At 38.3% G+C, this 25,948-nt stretch overlaps 2 protein-coding genes and 1 long non-coding RNA gene across 4 annotated transcripts in view; 1 reads left to right on the top strand and 2 right to left on the bottom strand.

Moving 5' to 3' along the window:
* LOC133574398 (1-phosphatidylinositol 4,5-bisphosphate phosphodiesterase delta-4-like) overlaps positions 1-409 on the bottom strand; it is a 35,384-nt gene extending 34,975 nt beyond the window's left edge. For both annotated transcript variants that reach the window (XM_061926581.1, XM_061926582.1), the window contains exon 1: positions 14-409. The gene's annotated coding sequence lies outside the window, so the exon portion shown is untranslated. The remainder of the gene's footprint in view (positions 1-13) is intronic.
* The window catches only part of LOC133574402 (uncharacterized), a 20,328-nt gene extending 6,046 nt beyond the window's left edge, over positions 1-14,282 (top strand). Inside the window, exons 2-3 of the long non-coding RNA XR_009811399.1 lie at positions 13,366-13,449; positions 13,683-14,282. This is a non-coding gene — a long non-coding RNA (uncharacterized lncRNA). The remainder of the gene's footprint in view (positions 1-13,365; positions 13,450-13,682) is intronic.
* Positions 4,311-25,948, bottom strand: cnot9 (CCR4-NOT transcription complex subunit 9). Its single transcript, XM_061926583.2, has 8 exons — positions 25,644-25,948; positions 19,187-19,372; positions 18,205-18,320; positions 17,841-17,950; positions 15,068-15,177; positions 12,762-12,860; positions 12,577-12,668; positions 4,311-4,738 (listed from the first exon to the last, which is right to left on the bottom strand). Exons 1-8 carry the CDS (start codon positions 25,659-25,661, stop codon positions 4,570-4,572), a joined length of 900 nt encoding a protein of 299 aa, XP_061782567.1. The 5' UTR covers positions 25,662-25,948; the 3' UTR covers positions 4,311-4,569.

Below are 25,948 nucleotides of genomic sequence, written 5' to 3'. Positions count from 1 at the left end.
AGAAGAGCTTTACCAAAAGTGCAGGTCTAGTGGGGGTGAGTCACACGTCCACATGCAGTCCACTGATGTCCTTGAGGGTTCAGATGCATTGTGGCCAGCCTGGCAGGAGACGGTGTTGTGTTCAGGGAGCGTCTGAATCCCGGGAGTGTCCAGGCTTTCTCAGCCAACGACTGCTTTCCTACGCTATCGTACACTGGACACAGACTGACTGACGGACTCCGCTCCTCCTCTTCCCCCTCCTCCTCCTCAGCAGCCTTCCTTCCTTTCCTGCCACTCCCTCCTGCTTGCAAAGGGCAGCTTGTGCATCAGCCTGCTTTCCCTGCTTGGGAAGATTGTTTAGTAGCGGAGCACAAAAATGGCCATTCTTATTCATCCCGGTTCTATATCAATTCATACTTTTCAAAAATCTATTAAAAAAAAAAATATATATTCTTATTTTATTATTTGTTATAGAATTTTCTTTTTTTTTATTTTCTTTTTTTAAATAATTTTTTTTTTTTTGGTAATTAATCGTGATTTATTTTTGTAATGATTCTTAATCGATTAAAAAAAAAATTAAGAATTTATTTTTAAGAGGTCGTTTAAGACCATCTCCATTAGTCAAAAAAATTGTTTTTTTTAGATTTATCGTGATTCTTATTTGTAACAATTTCTAATTGATTTAAAAAAAAAAATTTTAAATCAATTTATTTATTTTTTAAGAATTTCTTTTCAAGAGGTCGTTTAAGACCATCTCCATTAGTAAAAAAAAAAACATATATATTTTTTAGATTTATCGTGATTATTTGTAACAATTCTTAATGGATAAAAAAAACCCATCAAAAATAGATTTTGTTATTTTTTAAGAATTTATTTTTAAAAGGTCGTTTTAGACCATCTCCATTAGGGGCGTCGAAAATGTATTTTTATTAATTTATTTATTTTTGAATAATTGTGATTCTTATTTGTAACAATTCTTAATCGATTAAAAAAGAATCAAAAATTTATAAAAATATTTTTTGGGGGAATTTCTTTTAAAAAGGTAGTTTAGGGGTGTCAAAAAATAGATTGTTTTTTTATTATTTTTTTTTTTAGACTAATCGTGATTCTAATTTGTAACAATTCTTAATCAATTAAAAAAAAAAGATTTTTTTTTTAAGGATTTATTTTTAAAAGGTAGTTTTAGACCATCTCCATTAGGGGTGTCCAAAAAATGTTTTTTTTAGATTAATCGTGATTATTTGTAATAATTCTTATTTAATTTTTTAAAACTACAAGTATTAACTGTAGTTAATCAACATAAACAAGTGTATATCATCTAGTTTTAAAAATGCATATAGTTTAACGGCACTATTATTTTGGCCAAGTTCCTCTGTAATAGGACAAATAAAGTATTTTTGTTGTAATATTACACACGAGGTGACAAATAGCTATTTGCATATTGTACAAGCAGGCTCCTCGCTGCAATCTCGCTAATGCACTCGTCCGTTTCAATATTGACTTTTCCATTTTGCTCTTATTAAAATGAGTTGGCAGGAAGACGACGTGCGCGGAGAGCACACGTCTCCGACAAATGGATGCCTCGGCTGAAGTGCATCTCAGGATAATGGAATGAATGACCTGATACTCCACTGGCTGTGGGGAGAGGATGATATATCCTATACAACATATTCACGGAGGATGATATATCCTATACAACATATTCACGGAGGATGATATATCCTATACAACATATTCACGGAGGATGATATATCCTATACAACATATTCACGGAGGATGATATATCCTGTACAACATATTCATGGTAGGCCACAGCAGGCATGGGCACATGAACAAAAGGGAGGAAGAGACAAAAGTTGCTACATAATTAGAGACTACACGCTGGAAAGGTGAGGGAAAGTTATAAGCAAAAAAAACCTGAGACACTTTTGTGTTTCTGAACGCCAATCACCACTAAAGTGGTTGATTTGCTTTTGTTCTGCTTTCAACATTTTAATGTGTATTTTGTTGATATTGTTTACACTGTAAAGTTGAGAATTTACAAGTAAGGCACACAATGTGATTGGACTTTTTTTTTTTTTTTTTTTACAAATCTATTCCATGTTGAAACTAAAAGGAAGGAAAATGCACAGTTTGTTTACATGCACTACAAATTAACCGGTAAAAACACTTTAGATCAGGGGTGTCAAACTCCTTTTTATTGAGGGGCATTTGAAATGTATGGCTGCCATCTGAGGGCCGTTTGTAACAGTGAATGTAAACATATATCACCACCTCACACAATTTGCAAAGGAAACGGTTTTAGATTATTATATTTTTACTTAGATTACATTTATTCAGAAGGTGCTTTTTTTCCCTCCAGGCTTTTACATGCCACATAAATATTGTGGTTGGGCCACCATAAAATCAATTGGCGAGCAACATAGAATGAGATGGCGGGCCATCTTAAACAATGCGGCAGGGCTCCTTAAACATTACGATGTGCCATTTTAAACGATGTGGTGAGCCACCTTAATCGGTACAATGGGCTACCTTAGTCGATGTGGCGGCCACTTTAATAGGTAGGCCATACACCTTTGTCCATACTAAAGGCCACAATAAACGATGCAACGGGCCACAAAAAACGATATGGCGGGCAACCTTAATGGATGCTGTGGCCACTTTAATAGATATGGTGGCCACATGAAACGATGAGGCGGTCCACCTTTGTCGATGCATCGGGCCACTTGAAACGAAGTGGCGGCCCACCTTAGTCGATGTGGCAGCCACTTTAATAGATAGGCCGTACACCTTTGTCCATGCTAAAAGGCCACATTAAATGATGCCACGGGCCACAAAAACGACATGGCGAGCAACCTTAATCGATGCTGCGGCCACTTTAATAGATATGGTGGCCACATGAAACAATGCGGCGGTCCACCTTTGTCGATGCAACGGGCCACTTGAAACGAAGTGGCGGCTCACCTTAGTCAATGTGGCGGCCCACCTCGATAGGCCGTACACCTTTGTCCATGGTAAAGGCCACAAAAAACGATATGGCGGGCAACCTTAATCGATGCAGCGGCCACTTTAATAGATATGGCGGCCCACCTCAAGTCGATGTGGCGGCCCACCTCAAGTCGATGTGGCGGCCCACCTCAAGTCGATGTGGCGGCCCACCTCAAGTCGATAGGACGTACACCTTGGTCCATGCTAAAGGCCACAAAAGCCGACGTGGCGGCCCACCTCTAGCCGACGTGGCGGCCCACCTCTAGCCGACGTGGCGGCCCACCTCTAGCCGACGTGGCGGCCCACCTCTAGCCGACGTGGCGGCCCACCTCTAGCCGACGTGGCGGCCCACCTCTAGCCGACGTGGCGGCCCACCTCTAGCCGACGTGGCGGCCCACCTCTAGCCGACGTGGCGGCCCACCTCTAGCCGACGTGGCGGCCCACCTCTAGCCGACGTGGCGGCCCACCTCTAGCCGACGTGGCGGCCCACCTCAAGCCGACGTGGCGGCCCACCTCAAGCCGACGTGGCGGCCCACCTCAAGCCGACGTGGCGGCCCACCTCAAGCCGACGTGGCGGCCCACCTCAAGCCGACGTGGCGGCCCACCTCAAGCCGACGTGGCGGCCCACCTCAAGCCGACGTGGCGGCCCACCTCAAGCCGACGTGGCGGCCCACCTCAAGCCGACGTGGCGGCCCACCTCAAGCCGACGTTGCGGCCCACCTCAAGCCGACGTGGCGGCCCACCTCAAGCCGACGTGGCGGCCCACTTTAATAGATATGGTGGCCACATGAAACGATGAGACAGTCCACCTTTGTCGATGCAACGGGCCAATTTGAAACGATGAGGCGGCCCACCTTTAGTCGACGTGGCGGCCCATGTTTAACGATGTTGCGGGCAAACAAACGATGTGGCGACCACTTTAAAAACGATGCGGCAGGCCAGATCTGGCCCCAGGTCTTGAGTTTGCCACCTGTGCCTAAGATAGTGAAATAAGTGGAAACGTGTACACGTCCATTGGTCACTGCAAAAAGCCGGCGAAGAGCAAACGTGGTGAGATTTTTGGAGAGGTGAACTCAGTCTAAAAATGATCTTAATGATCATTATTCCTCCCGTGGCTCGCCTTTTTTTTGCTGCACTGCCAACAGAATAGCCTGCCTTACGCTGGTGAGACATGAAGTGCAAAAGATGAACTACTTAATGGTCGCTGAAAATTTAAATTAATCTGAAATGATGAAGTATTTTACACATAAAAAGTGTAAAGAAGCAGAATGGTGAAAACTGGCAGTCAATGATGTCAACAGTGTTATACTAAATAGTGTAAAACCTCAAGTCACCATTGAGAATGTGTTCAATACATCTTTATTATCCAAAGGCGGTACTGGAACCTACACAAAATGTCACACAATAATTATGGGTTGATGTAAATCTTTCTACTGGTGTTGGCTTTAAAAATTGTGAATAAGGACAATCGTTCTGAAAATATTGAAGGGGGTAGCAACTGCAATAAAGATGACAGAACCTGCACAAAAGCAAATCTGTCACTCACTTCACAGTCTTAGCACCACTTTCGGTAACTCACAAACCAGTCTAGGCCAGTGTAAATCACTGCGGGGCCAGCGGGATGCCCCGGGCATCGGTGGCCTGGCCTTCCTGCAGGTTCTTCACCAACTGTGCCAGCCAGCGCTTGGTGGTGGTGTCATCTTTCAGCACCTGGGCAAAGGTGCTGTCCTTCAGCTGGTCTGGCAGGCACTGTCGCAGGGCTTCTCTGGCTCTGAACATGCAAACACAAGATTATGTATGGCCATTTTTTTTTTACATCCATCTTAATATTCTGTGCCACCTGGCAGTGGAGACAACTGTGAAATGTGATGTGAATCCTCTTCTTATGATGACTTCATCTTAAACAGCAACCCAAAAGCCCATTAAAGAGATCCCATCAGAAAATGATCATTGATTACATTGCACGTGATTGAAGATTAGGTTGTCATAAACTGACATTTATGTTGTGGTACCTTCTAGCGTACTGCTATCAAACTCAAGGCCCGGGGGCCAGATGTGGCATGCCACACCATTTAAAGTGGCCCGCAAACGCCTGGAAATAATGTGTCAATAAAGTACCTTATCTTTTCTTACTAAATATATTTGTTCTTTCCAATTTGACAGAAAAAAAATATATTTACTGCTTGACACGGCATACATTTTAAACTTTAACATTAACAAATATTCTTTCCATGCATTTTTTGTTAAAATTAAAATAAATACCTAAATATCTGCTTGACTTAAATTATCCATTCATTTTAAAATGTTTTGTTTTGATTTACAGTTTTAATTACAGTAAATAAAAACTCTGGCGACCGAGTATGTTGTTTTTACTGTGTATTCTTGTTGAAAAATCAGTACCATGTCTTTAAACAGTAAAAACTGGCAATTCAGTTGGCAAAAGTTTTTTAAAAAGGTATATACACACACATTTTCTACCTCTTGTCCCTTTCGGGGTCGTGGGGGGTGCTGGAGCCTATAAATAAATATATTTATATATACACAGGTAAAAGCCAGTAAATTAGAATATTTTGAAAAACTTGATTTATTTCAGTAATTGCATTCAAAAGGTGTAACTTGTACATTATATTTATTCATTGCACACAGACTGATGCATTCAAATGTTTATTTCATTTAATTTTGATGATTTGAAGTGGCAATAAATGAAAATCCAAAATTCCGTGTGTCACAAAATTAGAATATTGTGTAAGGCTAATACAAAAAAGGGATTTTTAGAAATGTTGGCCAACTGAAAAGTATGAAAATGAAAAATATGAGCATGTACAATACTCAATACTTGGTTGGAGCTCCTTTTGCCTCAATTACTGCGTTAATGCGGCGTGGCATGGAGTCCATGAGTTTCTGGCACTGCTCAGGTGTTATGAGAGCCCAGGTTGCTCTGATAGTGGCCTTCAACTCTTCTGCGTTTTTGGGTCTGGCATTCTGCATCTTCCTTTTCACAATACCCCACAGATTTTCTATGGGGCTAAGGTCAGGGGAGTTGGCGGGCCAATTTAGAACAGAAATACCATGATCCGTAAACCAGGCACGGGTAGATTTTGCGCTGTGTGCAGGCGCCAAGTCCTGTTGGAACTTGAAATCTCCATCTCCATAGAGCAGGTCAGCAGCAGGAAGCATGAAGTGCTCTAAAACTTGCTGGTAGACGGCTGCGTTGACCCTGGATCTCAGGAAACAGAGTGGACCGACACCAGCTGGACTGCTGCTGAGTGGTCCAAAGTCATGTTTTCTGACGAAAGCAAATTTTGCATTTCCTTTGGAAATCGAGGTCCCAGAGTCTGGAGGAAGACAGGAGAGGCACAGGATCCACGTTGCCTGAAGTCTAGTGTAAAGTTTCCACCATCAGTGATGGTTTGGGGTGCCATGTCATCTGCTGGTGTCGGTCCACTCTGTTTCCTGAGATCCAGGGTCAACGCAGCCGTCTACCAGCAAGTTTTAGAGCACTTCATGCTTCCTGCTGCTGACCTGCTCTATGGAGATGGAGATTTCAAGTTCCAACAGGACTTGGCGCCTGCACACAGCGCAAAATCTACCCGTGCCTGGTTTACGGACCATGGTATTTCTGTTCTAAATTGGCCCGCCAACTCCCCTGACCTTAGCCCCATAGAAAATCTGTGGGGTATTGTGAAAAGGAAGATGCAGAATGCCAGACCCAAAAACGCAGAAGAGTTGAAGGCCACTATCAGAGCAACCTGGGCTCTCATAACACCTGAGCAGTGCCAGAAACTCATGGACTCCATGCCACGCCGCATTAACGCAGTAATTGAGGCAAAAGGAGCTCCAACCAAGTATTGAGTATTGTACATGCTCATATTTTTCATTTTCATACTTTTCAGTTGGCCAACATTTCTAAAAATCCCTTTTTTGTATTAGCCTTACACAATATTCTAATTTTGTGACACACGGAATTTTGGATTTTCATTTGTTGCTACTTCAAATCATCAAAATTAAATGAAATAAACATTTGAATGCATCAGTCTGTGTGCAATGAATAAATATAATGTACAAGTTACCGTATTTTCCGCACTATAAGCCGCCCCGGGTTATTAGCCGCACCTTCAATGAATGGCATATTTCAAAACTTTGTCCACCTATAAGCCGCCCCGGACTATAAGCCGCGCCTACGCTGCGCTAAAGGGAATGTCAAAAAAACAGTCAGATAGGTCAGTCAAACTTTAATAATATATTAAAATCCAGCGTTCTAACAACTCTGTCCCAAAATGTACGCAAATGTGCAATCACAAACATAGTAAAATTCAAAATAGTGCAGAGCAATAGCAACATAATGTTGCTCGAACGTTAATGTCACAACACACAAAATAAACATAACGCTCACTTTCTGAAGTTATTCTTCATTCATAAATCCCTCGAATTATTCTCCTTCGGTGTCCGAATTGAAAAGTTGGGCGAATGTGGGATCCAAAATGGATCTCGCTGTCTCCCTGTCTTAGTGAAGGTGTGTTCGCCTTCGGTCATCCATTGTTCCCACGCAGTTAGCAGTCTAGCTTCGAATGCCCTGTTGACACCAATATCTAGCAGCTGGAGGTCTTTTGTCAATCCACCCGGAATGACGGCGAGTATTGAATTAAGCGCGTAAGCGTGTCTCTTAATGTGATGTTATGAGCTAGCAAATATAACAACTACACTACCCAGCATGCAACGATAGTGACGAGCATGCGCGGTAGCCCTGAGAAGCGTTGTTGTATGCTGGCAGTTAGAATGTGGTTATGAGCACGCTGTGAGTAAACGTTGAGAACTCAGTTAACACGCCTCGTCTGCATTATTTATAATTAGACAGACAACACACTTAATAGGAGTCATTTTGGGGTCTTTACATAAACACACAAATGGAAATGAAACGTCACATATCCCAGCATGAACCGCGCGCTTCTTCTACGGGGAAAAAAGATGGCGGCTGTTTACCGTAGTTGCGGTCTAGCTTCGAATGCCCTGTTGACACCAATATCTAGCGGCTGGAGGTCTTTTGTCAATCCACCCGGAATGACGGCGAGTAGTGAATTAAGCGCGTAAGCGTGTCTCTTAATGTGATGTTATGAGCTAGCAAATATAACAACTACACTACCCAGCATGCAACGATAGTGACGAGCATGCGCGGTAGCCCTGAGAAGCGTTGTTGTATGCTGGGAGTTAGAATGTGGTTATGAGCACGCTGTGAGTAAACGTTGAGAACTCAGTTAACACGCCTCGTCTGCATTATTTATAATTAGGCAGACAACACACTTAATAGGAGCCATTTTGGGGTCTTTACATAAACACACAAATGGAAATGAAACGTCACATATCCCAGCATGCACCGGGCGCTTCTTCTACGGGGAAAAAAGATGGCGGCTGTTTACCGTAGTTGCGAGACCTAAACTTTATGAAAATGAATCTTAATATTTATCCATATATAAAGCGCACCGGGTTATAAGGCGCACTGTCAGCTTTTGAGAACATTTGTGGTTTTTAGGTGCGCCTTATAGTGCGGAAAATACGGTACACCTTTTGAATGCAATTACTGAAATAAATCAAGTTTTTCAAAATATTCTAATTTACTGGCTTTTACCTGTACATATATATATAAAATAATTAAATGCATAAGCAAATTAATATACCGTATTTTTCGGACTATAAGTCGCAGTTTTTTTCATAGTTTGGCTGGGGGTGTGACTTATACTCAGGATCGACTTATGTGTGAAATTATTAACACATTACCGTAAAATATCAAATAATATTATTTATCTCATTCACGTAAGAGACTAGACGTATAAGATTTCATGGGATTTAGCGATTAGGAGTGACAGATTGTTTGGTAAACGTATAGCATGTTCTATATGTTATAGTTATTTGAATGACTCTTACCATAATATGTTACGTTAACATACCAGGCACATTCTCAGTTGGTTATTTATGCCTCATATAACGTACACTTATTCAGCCTGTTCACTATTCTTTATTTATTTTAAATTGCCTTTCAAATGTCTATTCTTGGTGTTGGGTTTTATCAAATACATTTCTCCAAAAATGCGACTTATATATGTTTTTTTCCTTCTTTATTACGCATTTTCCGCCGGTGCGACTTATACTCCGGAGCGACTTATAGTCCGAAAAATACGGTATTAGTCGCTGCTTACAGCTGAGATAGGCTCCAGCACCCCCCGCGACCTCAAAACGGACAAGCGGTAGGAAATGGATGGCTGGATGTTTACAAGCGGCCCTCTGAGGGCAACCATGACTGCGATGTGGCCCTCTATGAAAACCAGTTTGACACCCCGTTCTAGTGGTGACAATCCCAATAGCAACAAATCACACATAATGTGGACAAATTATGTATTTGTTTATTTAGTGAATAGGCGTCGATTGGCTGGAAATTACAATTTTTTTTTAACCCAAAACAATTTTAAAAATATTTATTTTACCAAGTAACACTAAATTGGCCCTAGTGTCAATTAGAGTGTGAATGTTGTCTATCTGTGTTGGCCTTGTGATCATGTGGCGGTGTACCCCACCTTCCGCTCGTATGCAGCTGGGATAGACTCCAGCACCCCCCGTGAGGGACAAGCGGTAGAAAATGGATGGATGGATGATTTGAGTACATCAGAGCACATACTAGTCTTTACCCACAGCTCAGGAGAATGTGTGATCCGTTTTTGGGGAGTCTAATTAGAAGTTGCACTATTTTATTATATCATAATGATTGGAAAAACTCAAAGAAGACATGTGATTAAAGGGAAACCTATGATGATTCTCCTCTTTTCTGATGTATACATGTTACATTGTTGGATAGTCATGTTTGTGGGGCGCATAGTTGGGCTGTGAGTGCCCCCTAGAGGGCCGCCGAAAATGTCTGTTTCTCAGCTGTGGTCTGTAAGGTACTCAGTTGTAATACACTTTTTCACCACTTATGGCAGTAATGACTATCAAACCAAAAATAGAGTATGGCCAACTCGGTTTCAAAGCTGGTAGCAAACATGGCGCCAATCAGACAGAGTGTGGCCAATTGATCTGAGTGATTGGTCAAAAGCTCCTTTGAAATCGAGTTGGCCATATTCGATTTATACTCTGTATCGAACAAACATATGAGGTCATGAGCTAAGACAGAGAAGTTTCTTTAATTGCAATAAATATGGTTAAAGTGGTAAAGCTGTATTTTCATTTGCACTTTGATTTTATTGACAGTTCATTCGAGAAACATTTATTATTCATTTACCGGTAGTTTGTCTATTTTAGCGCGACAATTGTATTTGTATTTATTTAGGAGTCCCTTCTTATGTTGTGTATTTGGTTAGTATTTATTTTCAGGCATGTGATTTTTCTGTCTATAGTCGGAAATCAGTATTTTTAAACTCTGTACAAATATAAAAAAATATTTCCCGTTTTTCTTCGTTTTGTCCGACCTACAATGAGTACGGTTATTGATAATCCAGTGGTAAAAACTACAGTTTTCCATTAAAAATGATTAACTTAAAAATCGAAGGTATGTAGCGAAGCAACTCCACGGGCAGGGACAAAATATAAGGGAAACATTGATGATGATTGGTTGGTTTACATATAAGAAAATCCATGATTGGTTGGTTGGTTTACTATGATGAGTCAAGATTGGTTAACCTTGTTACATTGTTTAATGCATCCAGCGGGGCATCACAACAAAATTAGGCATAATAATGTGTTAATTCCACGACTGTATATATCGGTATTGGTTGATATCGGAATCCGTAATTAAGAGTTGGACGATATCGGAATATCGGCAAAAAAGCCATTATCGGACATCTCTACTTAAATGCTTAAACTTTACTATGACTTTGGTATGGCGTCACATTAGTGCCAAAAATCCGAGCGCATAAAAACTGTTATCGCGCGCTGATTCTCCACTTCGTGCGCGCGCGAGACACCCTTTTGCGCGCGCGGTGCCTTTCTGCGCGCTCTCTGTGTACTCCTGGCATCTCTCCTCGTGCTGTCATGTTTCTTTTTGGCACTTTGGGGGCGGGTATGCTTAGACGGCCCCTTCTTTCTGATTGGCTCTGAGCATTTTTCCTATGACCAATCATTCTCCAGTGTAGCAACGTTGTAGCCATCTTACCTGGGACATCTAGCCTCAATCATTACATTGATGTCAATGGTACATGTACTAATTAAATTACCATAACTTGCTCGATTTTCGACCAATTTACAAACGGTTTGCCTTGTTACAAATCTTATTACATGTAGATATGACATAGGATGCTGTACCTGTTGAAATGACCTCTTTCGCTTTAAAAAAAAAAAAGACTTAATTGTGCAACATAGTATAATATAAGGGATAAGTTGATTGGCAACACTAAATTGGCCCTAGTGTGTGGATGTGAGTGTGAATGTTGTCTGTCTATCTGTGTTGGCCCTGCGATGAGGTGGCGACTTGTCCAGGGTGTACCCCGCCTTCCGCCCGATTGTAGCTGAGATAGGCTCCAGCGCCCCCCGCGACCCCAAAGGGAATAAGCGGTAGAAAATGGATGGATGGATGTGCAACGTAGTTGTGTAGGGTCAGTGTTAGTCTGTTCTCTGATTATTTTAAACTGTTTCAGAATACATTATTAAAAGCTATTTTTAACATTTTAAAAACAAAATTCAAAGATTATTTCATTAATTTTATGGCTGAATCAAAAGAAATTCCATAAATTAGAAAACAAATGTTCAAGAAGAAGTGAAAATATAAAATAATGTTATGGTTGGATGTTATTGCTGGTGGACCAGTTCTGGCTGAAAGATGTGATTATGGTGTTTGTTGTCTTATTATTTATTTGGGTCACATTTTGTATTACCCTGTATTGTGTTTATGTGGTATGAAATAACCTTCATCAGCGCGCAACATTTTTTTATCCACTTCTTCCTCCGTAAATCTTGATACATATTGACGATGACCCGCCCAGCTATACTTCTGATTGGCTCTGAGCATTTTTCAGCATTTTTCGCCTGACCAATCAGAAAGAAGGGGCTGTCTAAGCATACCCGCCCCCAAACTGCCAAAAAGAAACATGACAGCGCGAGGAGAGATGCCAGGAGTACACAGAGAGTGCGCAGAAAGGCGTCGCGCGCACAAAAAGGCACCGCGCGCGCACAGAAAGGCACCGCGAGCGCGCAAAAAAGGCACCATGCGCGCCATAACAGTTTTTATGCGCTCGGATTTTTGGCACTAATGTGACGCCATACTTTGGCTCCAGGCGTATTCTGTTTGATAGTCATTACTGCCACAAGTGGTGGAAAAGTGTATTACAACTGAGTACAGCTTCGGCCCATACAGACCACAGCTGAAAAACAGCAACTTTTTGGCGGCCCCGGCCCTATGGTTAAGAAACGCAGACATAATCTATCCTTCACGTATTTAGCAACATATGTGAATCACAATTTACAATAAATATTTATGTTTGTTTGTTCCCTTATTGATTTATGTTACAGATTGAGTCGAGGAAGTGAACCAATGTGTTAAAAATGCTATGAAACAGACAGAGCTGCTTCTTCCTACTCCTTTTTGGACACGTCAAAGTGTGAAACTGTAGAAGACAAAAATGTATGTACCTGAGATTATCTGAGAGGCGAAGGTAGCATCGGACAACATGCTTCAGCAGACGTGCCGATGGCTCTTTAGACAACTGCAGTACCATTTTCCCCTGCAGACAGGAGGTTGAATGTTCAACTGTAGGTTTCACTTATTGTTGACACCAACCTCAAGACAGGGGGAGAGCTTTGGAGGTGACACTCACAAGGATCATGGCGACGTGAGAGAAGCGCTCGTATGTCTGACAGATGTAGGCCAGCCCGGTGTCATCCAGCAAGATCTTCTGCAATATGAAAGTAGCAACCTGGCACAAAAAAAGTGAAAGTGAAAGATTAGTGAAGAGATACCACCTGAAACACAAAGACATCAACTGCCGTTGAAAAACTGACAGCTTCACTAGTGCCACAATATTTTGAACCCCTTAAGGTTGAATACCATCATTCTGGTACACTGGTCAACCTTTTATTTTACTTTTTTTTCTTCTTCTTCCAAACAGTCACCATCATTTCAGCTTTAACCTGCAAACCTTTACCTTTTAAAACCAATATTCCAAGTCACATTTTAAAACTACTGTAAATTCAGGACTATAAGCTGCTACTGTTTTCCTACGCTTTAATCCCTGAGCTTATAAAATGGTGCAACTAATTTATGAAATGTTCTTTGCTGAAGGGAGTAATGCAAATTGTTTTAAAAAAACAAAACAAGCAAATACACTGGAATGGATTGTTATTATGTGTGCTACAATGCCATCTTTTGGACGAGTTTGCTCACTGCAGGTGCATCAGTGTCCTTCTATTTTGTACTTTCAGCCGGAAGTACAAGTGCCGTTCAGTCTTCTAGCCGTCCGCAGCGTTCCTACTCGTATGGATTCTTCATTCATCACTCAAAGCAATGTTCGTAAATTTTACAATATAACTAAAACTGTTTATACTTACTAATAAGTCCCATGTGTGATGTCTGCAGGAGTGTTTTCAAGCAACTTTGTGTGTGCTATCGTAATATAATCAAGCGAGCGTTATTAGCATTAGCTATTATGCTAACATGTTTACAAGTGTGTGTGTTAGTATTTTTAACTTACAATGCCATTCTTTTTGTATTGTTTCAGTTTTTTTTAATTCACCAAAAGGTCACTGTGGAGTTATTGTTTGGAGAGCGAGTTTCCACAGCTAGTGGGTCCACGACGATGACTTCTGTTTTGTTTGATCAGCCGTTTTACTGCCGTGTTACAGACACTGTTTGGAAACAATTAAGGTATGTAAATAAACATTTACAAAATATTTGTGTGTAAATAACAAATTTTCCAACTTATATACAATCTGTGGCTTATAGTCCGATGTGGTTAATATATGGTAAAACATTTTCTTTTTCTAAAAATTTAGTGGTTGCGGCTTATATACCGGTGCGCTCTAAAGTGTTGAAATACAGTAATCATTCAAGTGTAGCGGCCTAAAAATAATACGAAATGTATAGATTGTATCCACATGGGCCACTCAAGGCTATAAAAAAAGTGCATAAACCCTGAGTACCAAAAATTACTTTACCTTCACTTTGTTATAACTTGTGTATGTTTATGCTTCTAACTGCTTTCAAAGCAAGTTGGCTGGCTCGTAATTTATTTCCATGGCCCAGTATAAGTGTGACATCTTTATTCTTGCTGGTCTGACAATAAAATGTAGAGAAATGTCATACGGTGAGGCGCAGTCCCCCGCCCCCATGTTGTATGTAAGAGTAGTACGGTTTTTTGTATGTATTTTTTTCAAATCACCTGACATGTATACTGTGTATATGTACATAATTTATCCAAATTTAACGTAATTTTTTATATACATGTTATAGGTTATATATATTTTTATTATTGAATGTATCAAATGTGATGAATATTTAATGGACCACAATGGAAAAAAAGCCTTTTGGCTTTTTGTGCCATCCATTTGCCTTTTTAAAAGCATTACATGGATTAAATTCTTTAAGATGTCAATAAATTTCTCGATCAATCGATCAATACCAGGGTTCTACAGAGAAAAGGCCTGTGCACTCGTTTTTTTTTTACTTTATTAAAACACACAAACGGCAGCGCCAGCGTCAATTTGGCAGCTCACGTCAGCAAAATGTCGAAATGCAAAAAATATATTTTTAAACTGCTGAATTAATGAATTAATCTGGTTGCTAATATGGTTGATCATTTACCCAAGATCAAAAACTTCTCTAAACTACACATCTAGACAAAACAGAAGTTGGTCATGTTTTTTACAACAAAGTAATACGTTTTCCTGGACAATGTTAGGTGCATGTACTTCAGATACAAACGAAAAAGGTAAGACAACAAATGGTTTTCAATTTTATAAAAGCAAATTAAGGCACTAAAAAGTATTAAGAATTTTTTTTAACAAAAGTAAATTGTTGGTTATGTGTATTCACCTCTATTAACATTAATTACAGCATAAGAATTTAAAGTAAAACAAAAGCAATTGAGACTGATAATGCGGGTCAATGAAAAATGTCCAACAATACCGTTTTGGAGAGTTCACTCCCTGACTCCATAATACGAAGACACAGTGGGATGATTTCAGTAGTGAGGAGGAAGTTGATCACTTCTTGCTCATCGGTTTTAACCAATGCACCTGTAGTAATGATAAAACGAGTAGATACTGTCAACGAATAGGAAACAAACATTGGGTGAAATAAGTACTGCATTCAAATTCCACGGTAATGTTGTTTAACCCCTTACAAAGATATGAACATTTGAAAATGGTCTATTTTACTGTGACAGAGAGAGGTAGACAGAACTCATATGGTGCTATGTAGCATCCATCCATCCATCCATTTTCTACCGCTTATTCCCTATGGATACCAAATCAAATGTGTCCCGACTGTGCAAAACTGGGCTTTGGTTTGGGGTCATTAATTTTACACTCTATTTTAACTACAGAATGACAATCAATTCCATTTTTAATATATTTCTATTAACCTATGCTATTTAAAGGGGAACATTATCACCAGACCTATGTAAGCGTCAATATATACCTTGATGTTGCAGAAAAAAGACCATATATTTTTTTAACCGATTTCCGAACTCTAAATGGGTGAATTTTGGCGAACTAAACGCCTTTCTAATATTCGCTCTCGGAGCGATGACGTCACAATGTGGCGTCACATCGGGAAGCAATCCGCCATTTTCTCAAACACCGAGTCAAATCCTCTCTGTTATTTTCCGTTTTTTCGACAGTTTTCCGTACCTTGGAGACATCATGCCTCGTCGGTGTGTTGTCGGAGGGTGTAACAACACCAACAGGGACGGATTCAAGTTGCACCAGTGGCCCAAAGATGCGAAAGTGGCAAGAAATTGGACGTTTGTTCCGCACACTTTACCGACGAAAGCTATGCTACGACAGAGATGGCAAGAATGTGTGGATATCCTGCGACACTCAAAGCAGATGCATTTCCAACGATAAAGTCAAAGAAATCTGCCGCCAGACCCCCATTGAATCTGCCGGAGTGTGTGAGCAATTCAGGGACAAAGGACCTCGGTAGCACGGCAAGCAATGGCGGCAGTTTGTTCCCGCAGACGAGCGAGCTAAACCCCTTATCGACCCTAGCTTCCCTGGCCTGCTGACATCAACTCCAAAACTGGACAGATCAGCTTTCAGGAAAAGAGCGCGGATGAGGGTATGTCTCCAGAATATATTAATTGATGAAAATTGGGCTGTCTGCACTCTCAAAGTGCATGTTGTTGCCAAATGTATTTCATATGCTGTAAACCTAGTTCATAGTTGTTAGTTTCCTTTAATGCCAAACAAACACATACCAATCGTTGGTTAGAAGGCGATCGCCGAATTCGTCCTCGCTTTCTCCCGTGTCGCTGGCTGTCGTGTCGTTTTCGTCGGTTTCGCTTGCATACGGTTCAAACCGATATGGCTCAATAGCTTCAGTTTCTTCTTCAATTTCGTTTTCGCTAACTGCCTCCACTCTACAACCATCCGTTTCAATACATTCGTAATCTGTTGAATCGCTTAAGCCGCTGAAATCCGAGTCTGAATCCGAGCTAATGTCGCTATAGCTTGCTGTTCTTTCCGCCATGTTTGTTTGTTTTGGCTTCACTATGTGACGTCACAGGAAAATGGACGGGTGGTTAAAATCAGGCACTTTGAAGCCTTTTTTAGGGATATTGCGTGATGGGTAAAATTTTGAAAAAAACTTCGAAAAATATAATAAGCCACTGGGAACTGATTTTTAATGGTTTTAACCATTCTGAAATTGTGATAATGTTCCCCTTTAAATATATCCTATGTTATTTTATTTAAATTATATACATACTATTGATCTTGTGGTACTCATTAGGCTAAATCTGGGACAATAAGATTCCTTGAATCCTTTTTTCCAAGCCTTGCCAGTCAGGTGTTCATTGCCAAACTTCATGCCGAACGCAACGACTTCCAGGCTTATGGACAAAACACGCACCCATGACTACTTCTACAAAGATATGCACTCAATCACCCCAATCCCCATGGTATGTTGGATTACGGAGCAGCACCCTGTTTACTACAGCAGTAACTTCTAACAGACATTTCTGCCATGTTTGATCAAGGAAATATGCTAACAACTGATCACCGATATCGAACTCAAATTAATCGCGATCAATGATAATCATATAATCGCTCAGTCCTAGTTTACCTGCTTTTAATTTTACATTCTGTATCTGTTTAAAATAAAGCTAACATAAAATGTGTGGCATGTTTACCGTATTTTTCGGACTATAAGTCGCAGTTTTTTTTCATAGTTTGGCCGGGGGTGCGACTTATGTGTGAAAGTATTAACACATTACCGTAAAATATCAAATAATATTATTTAGCTCATTCACGTAAGAGACTAGACGTATAAGATTTCATGGGATTTAGCGATTAGGAGTGACAGATTGTTTCATAAACGTATAGCATGTTCTATATGTTATAGTTATTTGAATGACTCTTACCATAATATGTTACGTTGACATACCAGGCACATTCTCAGTTGGTTATTTATGTGTCATATAACGTACACTTATTCAGCCTGTTGTTCACTATTCTTTATTTATTTTAAATTGCCTTTCAAATGTCTATACTTGGTGTTGGATTTTATCAAATAAATTTCCCCAAAAAATGCGACTTATATATGTTTTTTCCCTTCTTTATTATGCATTTTCGGCCGGTGCGACTTATACTCCGGAGCGACTTACACTCCGAAAAATACGGTATATCTTTGTGAGGGGTAAACTTACAAAGTCAACACTGTATTTGTGATAACTTACCTATGACTCCCAGGCTTGTAAGTCGCAGGTACTCAAATGGGCGTGTTTTGCTCACAGTGTGGAGAAAAGGATAAAGGAAAAGTGGAATGTGAGCTGCAAGAAAGGCCGACCTAGTGGATGAAAATAATTTGAATTTAGGTTTTCAACAACATATTAACTATTAGATGCAAGCTATTGTGCTGTGGATCAATAAAACATTCAATCCGTCCCTTTTCTACCACATATCTTGAGGTTTCGAAGACCGTTATAATACAATATTTGTTTTTTTTTGCTGACATTGGACAAATATACATTATCAATATCAGATTTGGACACAGAAATTATATTAGTGAATGCTTTTTTCCCTGGCCCAATTCCCTTTTACCTTGTTTCAGGATGTGACGCAACACACTGCAGAAGTGCCAAGGCGTTGCACACCCTGTTGGACTGGTGAGCTGTAAGTGTTGGTGGGTTTATAGAAGGATAGATGTTCACGATTTCCTAAAACCAGAAAATAAACTTCTATTAGAACTACACAGACATGAAACATCATGATTAATGGGGAGTTATTTGCCGTATATTGCATTCATAACAAAGAACTGCACAAAAGGAACATTTTCTCTGGGATTAAAACAGTATAAGTACATTTATGAAATTGGACACTGGGGCTACACATTTCAACAAAAAATATAACTCAAGATTTTCTTTCTTAGAATTAAGATAGCAATTCCCTGGAATTGTTTGAACACACAACCATGTGCTTTTGTTTTGAAGATTATTTTATATCATTTTTATGAGACTCCTTTGTCTTGTCCTGCTTTAAAAAAAAAACTCCCAATGGTCTTGCTGCACCCACCCATAACACACACCCATGTGCTTTTGTTTAGAAGATTCTTTATTATCATTGTTATGAGACTCCTCTTTGTCTTGTCCTGCTTTGAAAAAACTCCCAATGGTCTTGCTGCTCACCTTTATGGGAGGTCCCCGAAGAACAGTTGACTTTTTAATAGAAATTAATAAACACAAAACACTCCGTCAAGTCAACAACACGACACACCCGCTCACTCCACCGTACATTCATGCATGTAATAAAGACAAGTCAAAAGAAAGGTGAATTAATAATGTGATCACTCCTCTCACAAGTTGACAAATGTATTAGGACCTTCACTTCAGTAGGGAAGAGAGATCCTTTTATTCTAAGGCTGTCGAAAAGGATGAGAGGTGACTATAATTGAAGTTGAACAATTTATTCTACAAATTGTAGAATATGGGGGACAAGGGGCACAAGGAGTCTGCGTAAAATGGCAGCTTTTTACTTTTGGGTTCAACTCTATATGCCAACATACCTGCAAACGGCACGGACATACCTGCAGGAGGGCAGCAATGGTGCCACAGGAGTGCCACAGCATGGGTGCCAGGTCCGGCACGGATTCACGTTTTTTGCTGAGCTCAAGCAAGGCATTCTCTCTGGTCTCGGGGCTGGACAACTCATTGATCCATTGATAAATCTTCTCTCGGTCTACCTGAGCCAAAGCTGTGACGTTTGTCACAGCCTTGGAAAGTAACAAGAAAACCCACATGATTTATAACTCATTTTGACAGAAAACACAAATGTACACCACCAAGTACATACTCAGTTATTTTTGTTATTAGCTATTTATTAGGAGAACTTGTGTACTTTTAATTCATTGTGTGTGTGTTACGGACAGCAAAACCCTGTCTGTTATTTCACTTGACATTTTTCTGTGTTGATTGAGCTGTGTTGAAGCAGCAGGACATTATGTTAAATGAAGAGTTTCTGTCTCTTATAGTTGATATAATAATGTAACTGCATCATAAAGCCTACACGAACTCCATGGTGTTCAGGGATGAATAGTCTCTCCTACTGCTATTGTACTATTTTTTCAGCTATAGTTACATGAATCATTAGTAATGGAGCAGCCTAGTTTTGAATGGCAGGGTCCCTGCTATCAAATGTTGATAAAGATATAACATTAACATAATAAAAATCAACTACAGGCTTCCCAAATCATGTAATAAATTAAGCATGATGAGTTGACTTGAAACTGTTTAATGTTGCACTTTTTATATGTAGAAGAAAAGTTTTGTCATTTTATTTAATCTGAGCAACAACTTGAAGCAGTTTAATATTGATTAACGTGGGCAGAATTATTATAGTGTTCCCAATGTTAAAAGGATAAAGCCATTGTTTACAAATTTGGTAAATAAATAACCAAAAAATGTATATTTTGTTGTTTTCTTACTGTACCGAAAATTAACCGAACCGTGACCTCTAAACCGAGATACGTACCGAACCGAAATTTTTGTGTACCGTTACACCCCTAACTGATACATGATATTGGATATAGAGAACATACAAACCCTTTATTTGAGTCAAAAATATTAAAGTTAGATGATTTGGTAAAATTGCAAACAGCTAAAATTATGTACAAAGCAAACTATAACCTGCTACCATAGAATGTACAACAATTCTTCTCAACGAAAGAGGAGAAATATAACCTTAGAGGAAAATCTAATTTAAAACATTTGTATGCACGTACAACGCTTAGAACAGTGGATCTTAACCTGGGTTCGATCGAATTCTAGGGGTTCGGCGGAGGTCAAGACACACCCGACTCATCGTGTACCGGTAAATACAAACTTCTCCCTATCGGCGTATTACGGATACGGCAACAGCTGACTGATTTGCAGGTGTGTAATTTGTTGTGAATTTATACACTTTGTTGGTTTTGTTGTTTCAACAAGGTTATGTTCATGCACGGTTCATTTTGTGCACCAGTAATAAAACATGGTAACACTTTAGTATGGGAAACATATTCACCATTAATTAGTTGCTTATTAACATGCAAATTAGTAACATATTGGCTCTTAACTAGTAATTATTAAGTACTTATTAATGCCTTATTCGGCATGGCCTTATTATAACCCTGTCCCTCTAACCCTAACCAAATAACTCTAAATTAGTCTTTGTTACTTAGAATATGTTCCCCTAGTGTCCAAAAAACTCTAAATTAAGTCTTTGTTACATAGAATATGTTCCCCATACTAAAGTGTTACCAAAAACATAACTTTGTCTTGAATTTGAAAAAAAAAACATTTTATTTTTCACTAAAGAAGGGTTCGGTGAATGCGCATATGAAACTGGTGGGGTTCGGTACCTCCAACAAAGTTAAGAACCACTGACTTAGAACCTTTAGCATATCAGTATGTGGAATTAAATGATGGAATGGATTAAGTAAAGACGTTAAGCATTGTACTGATATGATCCAGTTTAAGAGATGGTTCAAATTAATAGTGCTTACAAAGTACAAAGAAGAAGAATTATGAGAAATACTTTATTGAAAATAAGATATTCTTCATCTCAGTATGTCAATAATGACTGACTTAACTAATTACATATTACAAAACTGTTGTATTACTCATTCACGGATGTCATTTTACTATAAAAAGGTCAGCAAATGAATGTATATATTTGTAAACGCTCTGAAGTGGTTAAGGGGTAGGATTAAATAAGCTTTGCTTCTTCCTACTCCTTTTCGGACATGATGTAAACAGAAATGATATGAAATTGTGTGATGTATTATACTGTAAGTGTGTTCATGTTCGAAAAAAATTAAAATAAAGAAAGAAAGAAAGACATGAGAAAAGGAAGTGAACACGTGTTAGCAATTGCAATTAATTGGAAAAGAGGTGGGATTCATTAAACTTTGCTTCTTCCTACCCTTTTTTGGACATGTTGTAAAGATAAATTAGATTAAAGAAGAAGGATTATGAGAAATACTTTCAACCTTATTGAAAATAAGATATTCTTCATCTCAGTATGTTAATAATAAACGACTTAACTAATTACATATTACAAAATTGTTGTATTACTCATTCACGGATGTCATTTTACTATAAAAAGGTCAGTAAATGAATGTATATATTTGTAAACGCTCTGAAGTGGGGAAAGGGGTGGGATTAAATAAGCTTTGCTTCTTCCTACTCCTTTTCGGACATGATGTAAACAGAAATGATATGAAATTGTGTGATGTATTATGCTGTAAGTGTGTGGAAATAAAATAAAAGAAAGAAAGACGAGAACAGGAAGTGAACACATGTGTTAGCAATTGCAATTAATTGGAAAAGGGGTGGGATTCATTCAACTTTGCTTCTTCCTACCCCTTTTTGGGCATGTTGTAAAGATAAATTAGATTAAAGAAGAAGAATTATGAGAAATACTTTATTGAAAATAAGATATTCTTCACCTCAGTGTGTTAATAATGACTGACTTAACTAATTACATATTACAAAACTGTTGTATTACTCATTCACGGATGTCATTTTACTATAAAAAGGTCAGTAACTGAATGTATATATTTGTAAACGCTCTGAAGTGGGGAAAAGGGGTAGGATTAAATAAGCTTTGCTTTTTCCTACCCCTTTTCGGACATGACGTAAACAGAAATTATATGAAATTGTGTGATGTATTATGCTGTAAGTGTGTGGAAATAAACTAAAAGAAAGAAATAATGAAATGAGAACAGGAAGTGAACACATGTGTAAGCAATTGCAATTAATTGGAAAAGGGGTGGGATTCATTAAACTTTGCTTCTTCCTACCCCTTTTTGGACATGTTGTAAAGATAAATTAGATTAAAGAAGAAGAATTATGAGAAATACTTTATTGAAAATAAGATATTCTTCACCTCAGTGTGTTAATAATGACTGACTTAACTAATTACATATTACAAAACTGTTGTATTACTCATTCACGGATGTCATTTTACTATAAAAAGGTCAGTAACTGAATGTATATATTTGTAAACGCTCTGAAGTGGGGAAAGGGGTGGGATTAAATAAGCTTTGCTTCTTTCTACTCCTTTTCGGACATGATGTAAACAGAAATGATATGAAATTGTGTGATGTATTATGCTGTAAGTGTGTGGAAATAAAATAAAAGAAAGAAAGATGAGAACAGGAAGTGAACACGTGTTAGCAATTGCAATTAATTGGAAAAGGGGTGGGATTCATTAAACGTTGCTTCTTCCTACCCCTTTTTGGGCATGTTGTAAAGATAAATTAGATTAAAGAAGAAGAATTATGAGAAATACTTTATTGAAAATAAGATATTCTTCACCTCAGTGTGTTAATAATGACTGACTTAACTACGGTAATTACATATTACAAAGCTGTTGTATTACTCATTCACGGATGTCATTTTACTATAAAAAGGTCAGTAACTGAATGTATATATTTGTAAACACTCTCTGAAGTGGGAAAGGGGTAGGATTAAATAAGCTTTGCTTCTTCCTACTCCTTTTCGGACATGATGTAAACAGAAATGATATGAAATTGTGTGATGTATTATGCTGTAAGTGTGTGGAAATAAACTAAAAGAAAGAAATAATGAAATGAGAACAGGAAGTGAACACATGTGTTAGCAATTGCAATTAATTGGAAAAGGGGTGGGATTCATTAAACTTTGCTTTTTCCTACTCCTTTTTGGACATGTTGTAAAGATAAATTAGATTAAAGAAGAAGAATTATGAGAAATACTTTATTGAAAATAAGATATTCTTCACCTCAGTGTGTTAATAATGACTGACTAACTAATTACATATTACAAAACTGTTGTAATACTCATTCACGGATGTCATTTTACTATAAAAAGGTCAGTAAATGAATGTATATATTTGTAAACGCTCTGAAGTGGGGAAAGGGGTGGGATTAAATAAGCTTTGCTTTTTCCTACTCCTTTTCGGACATGATGTAAACAGAAATTATATGAAATTGTGTGATGTATTATGCTGTAAGTGTGTGGAAATAAACTAAAAGAAAGAAAGACGAGAACAGGAAGTGAACACGTGTTAGCAATTGCAATTAATTGGAAAAGGGGTGGGATTCATTAAACGTTGCTTCTTCCTACCCCTTTTTGGGCATGTTGTAAAGATAAATTAGATTAAAGAAGAAGAATTATGAGAAATACTTTATTGAAAATAAGATATTCTTCACCTCTGTGTGTTAATAATGACTGACTTAACTAATTACATATTACAAAACTGTTGTAATACTCATTCACGGATGTCATTTTACTACAAAAAGGTCAGTAAATGAATGTATATATTTGTAAACGCTCTGAAGTGGGAAAGAGGTAGGATTAAATAAGCTTTGCTTCTTCCTACTCTTTTTCGGACATGATGTAAACAGAAATAATATGAAATTGTGTGATGTATTATGCTGTAAGTGTGTGGAAATAAACTAAAAGAAAGAAATAATGAAATGAGAACAGGAAGTGAACATGTGTAAGCAATTGCAATTAATTGGAAAAGGGGTGGGATTCATTAAACGTTGCTTCTTCCTACCCCTTTTTGGACATGTAAAGATAAATTTGATTAAAGAAGAAGAATTATGATAAATACTTTATTGAAAATAAGCTATTATTCACCTCAGTGTGTTAATAATGACTGACTTAACTAATTACATATTACAAAACTGTTGTAATACTCATTCACGGATGTCATTTTACTATAAAAAGGTCAGTAAATGAATGTATATATTTGTAAACGCTCTGAAGTGGGGAAAGGGGTGGGATTAAATAAACTTTGCTTCTTCCTACTCCTTTTCGGACATGATGTAAACAGAAATTATATGAAATTGTGTGATGTATTATGCTGTAAGTGTGTGGAAATAAAAGAAAAGAAAGAAAGACGAGAACAGGAAATGCACACATGTGTTAGCAATTGCAATTAATTGGAAAAGGGGTGGGATTCATTCAACGTTGCTTCTTCCTACCCCTTTTTGGACATGTTGTAAACATAAATTAGATTAAAGAAGAAGAATTATGAGAAATACTTGATTGAAAATAAGATATTCTTCACCTCAGTGTGTTAAAAATGACTGACTTAACTAATTACATATTACAAAACTGTTGTAATACTCATTTACGGATGTCATTTTACTATAAAAAGGTCAGTAACTGAATGTATATATTTGTAAACGCTCTGAAGTGGGGAAAAGGGGTGGGATTAAATAAGCTTTGCTTCTTCCTACTCCTTTTCGGACATGATGTAAACAGAAATGATATGAAATTGTGTGATGTATTATGCTGTAAGTGTGTGGAAATAAACTAAAAGAAAGAAATAATGAAATGAGAACAGGAAGTGAACACATGTGTAAGCAATTGCAATTAATTGGAAAAGGGGTGGGATTCATTAAACTTTGCTTCTTCCTACACCTTTTTGGACTTGTTGTAAAGATAAATTAGATTAAAGAAGAAGAATTATGAGAAATACTTTATTGAAAATAAGATATTCTTCACCTCAGTGTGTTAATAATGACTGACTTAACTAATTACATATTACAAAACTGTTGTAATACTCATTTACGGATGTCATTTTACTATAAAAAGGTCAGTAACTGAATGTATATATTTGTAAACGCTCTGAAGTGGGGAAAAGGGGTGGGATTAAATAAGCTTTGCTTCTTCCTACTCCTTTTCGGACATGATGTAAACAGAAATGATATGAAATTGTGTGATGTATTATGCTGTAAGTGTGTGGAAATAAAAGAAAGAAATAATGAAATGAGAACAGGAAGTGAACACATGTGTTAGCAATTGCAATTAATTGGAAAAGGGGTGGGATTCATTAAACTTTGCTTCTTCCTACCCCTTTTTGGGCATGTTGTAAAGATAAATTAGATTATATAAATGATGTATGAAGTTTTAATTGTATATTTAAACCATAACTCCTTACTGCGTAATGCTAACATGCAAAAATACGTTAATCATTTTCATAGTCCTACATATCAGGAAAGTACTCACCGCTCCAGTAGGCAGCATTCTTAGAACCGGTATGGCGTCCCAAAATTAAATACGACGTTTTGAAACTTAGCAAGACTTTTGTGCGCGCGGTTAAACAAAGTTGGACATGCGATACGGCGAGCTAACGTTAGCCTAGCCGCAGATAGCTGCTAATGCTAATGGGAAGCGAATGTTGCAGCTACATTACAAACAGTGGCACGTAACTATTCCATAATAATAAATAAAAAAAATACCGCATGGTTTGCAATTCCTAAAAAAAAAAACTATCGTTATCGATGCAACACCGGGTTCCCGTGTCAAGTCAA

The sequence above is a fragment of the Nerophis lumbriciformis genome, linkage group LG31 (assembly GCF_033978685.3).
Source record: "Nerophis lumbriciformis linkage group LG31, RoL_Nlum_v2.1, whole genome shotgun sequence".
NCBI lineage: Eukaryota > Metazoa > Chordata > Actinopteri > Syngnathiformes > Syngnathidae > Nerophis > Nerophis lumbriciformis.
The sequence above is the reverse complement of the archived record's forward strand: the minus strand, read 5'-3'. Positions and strand labels throughout refer to the sequence as shown.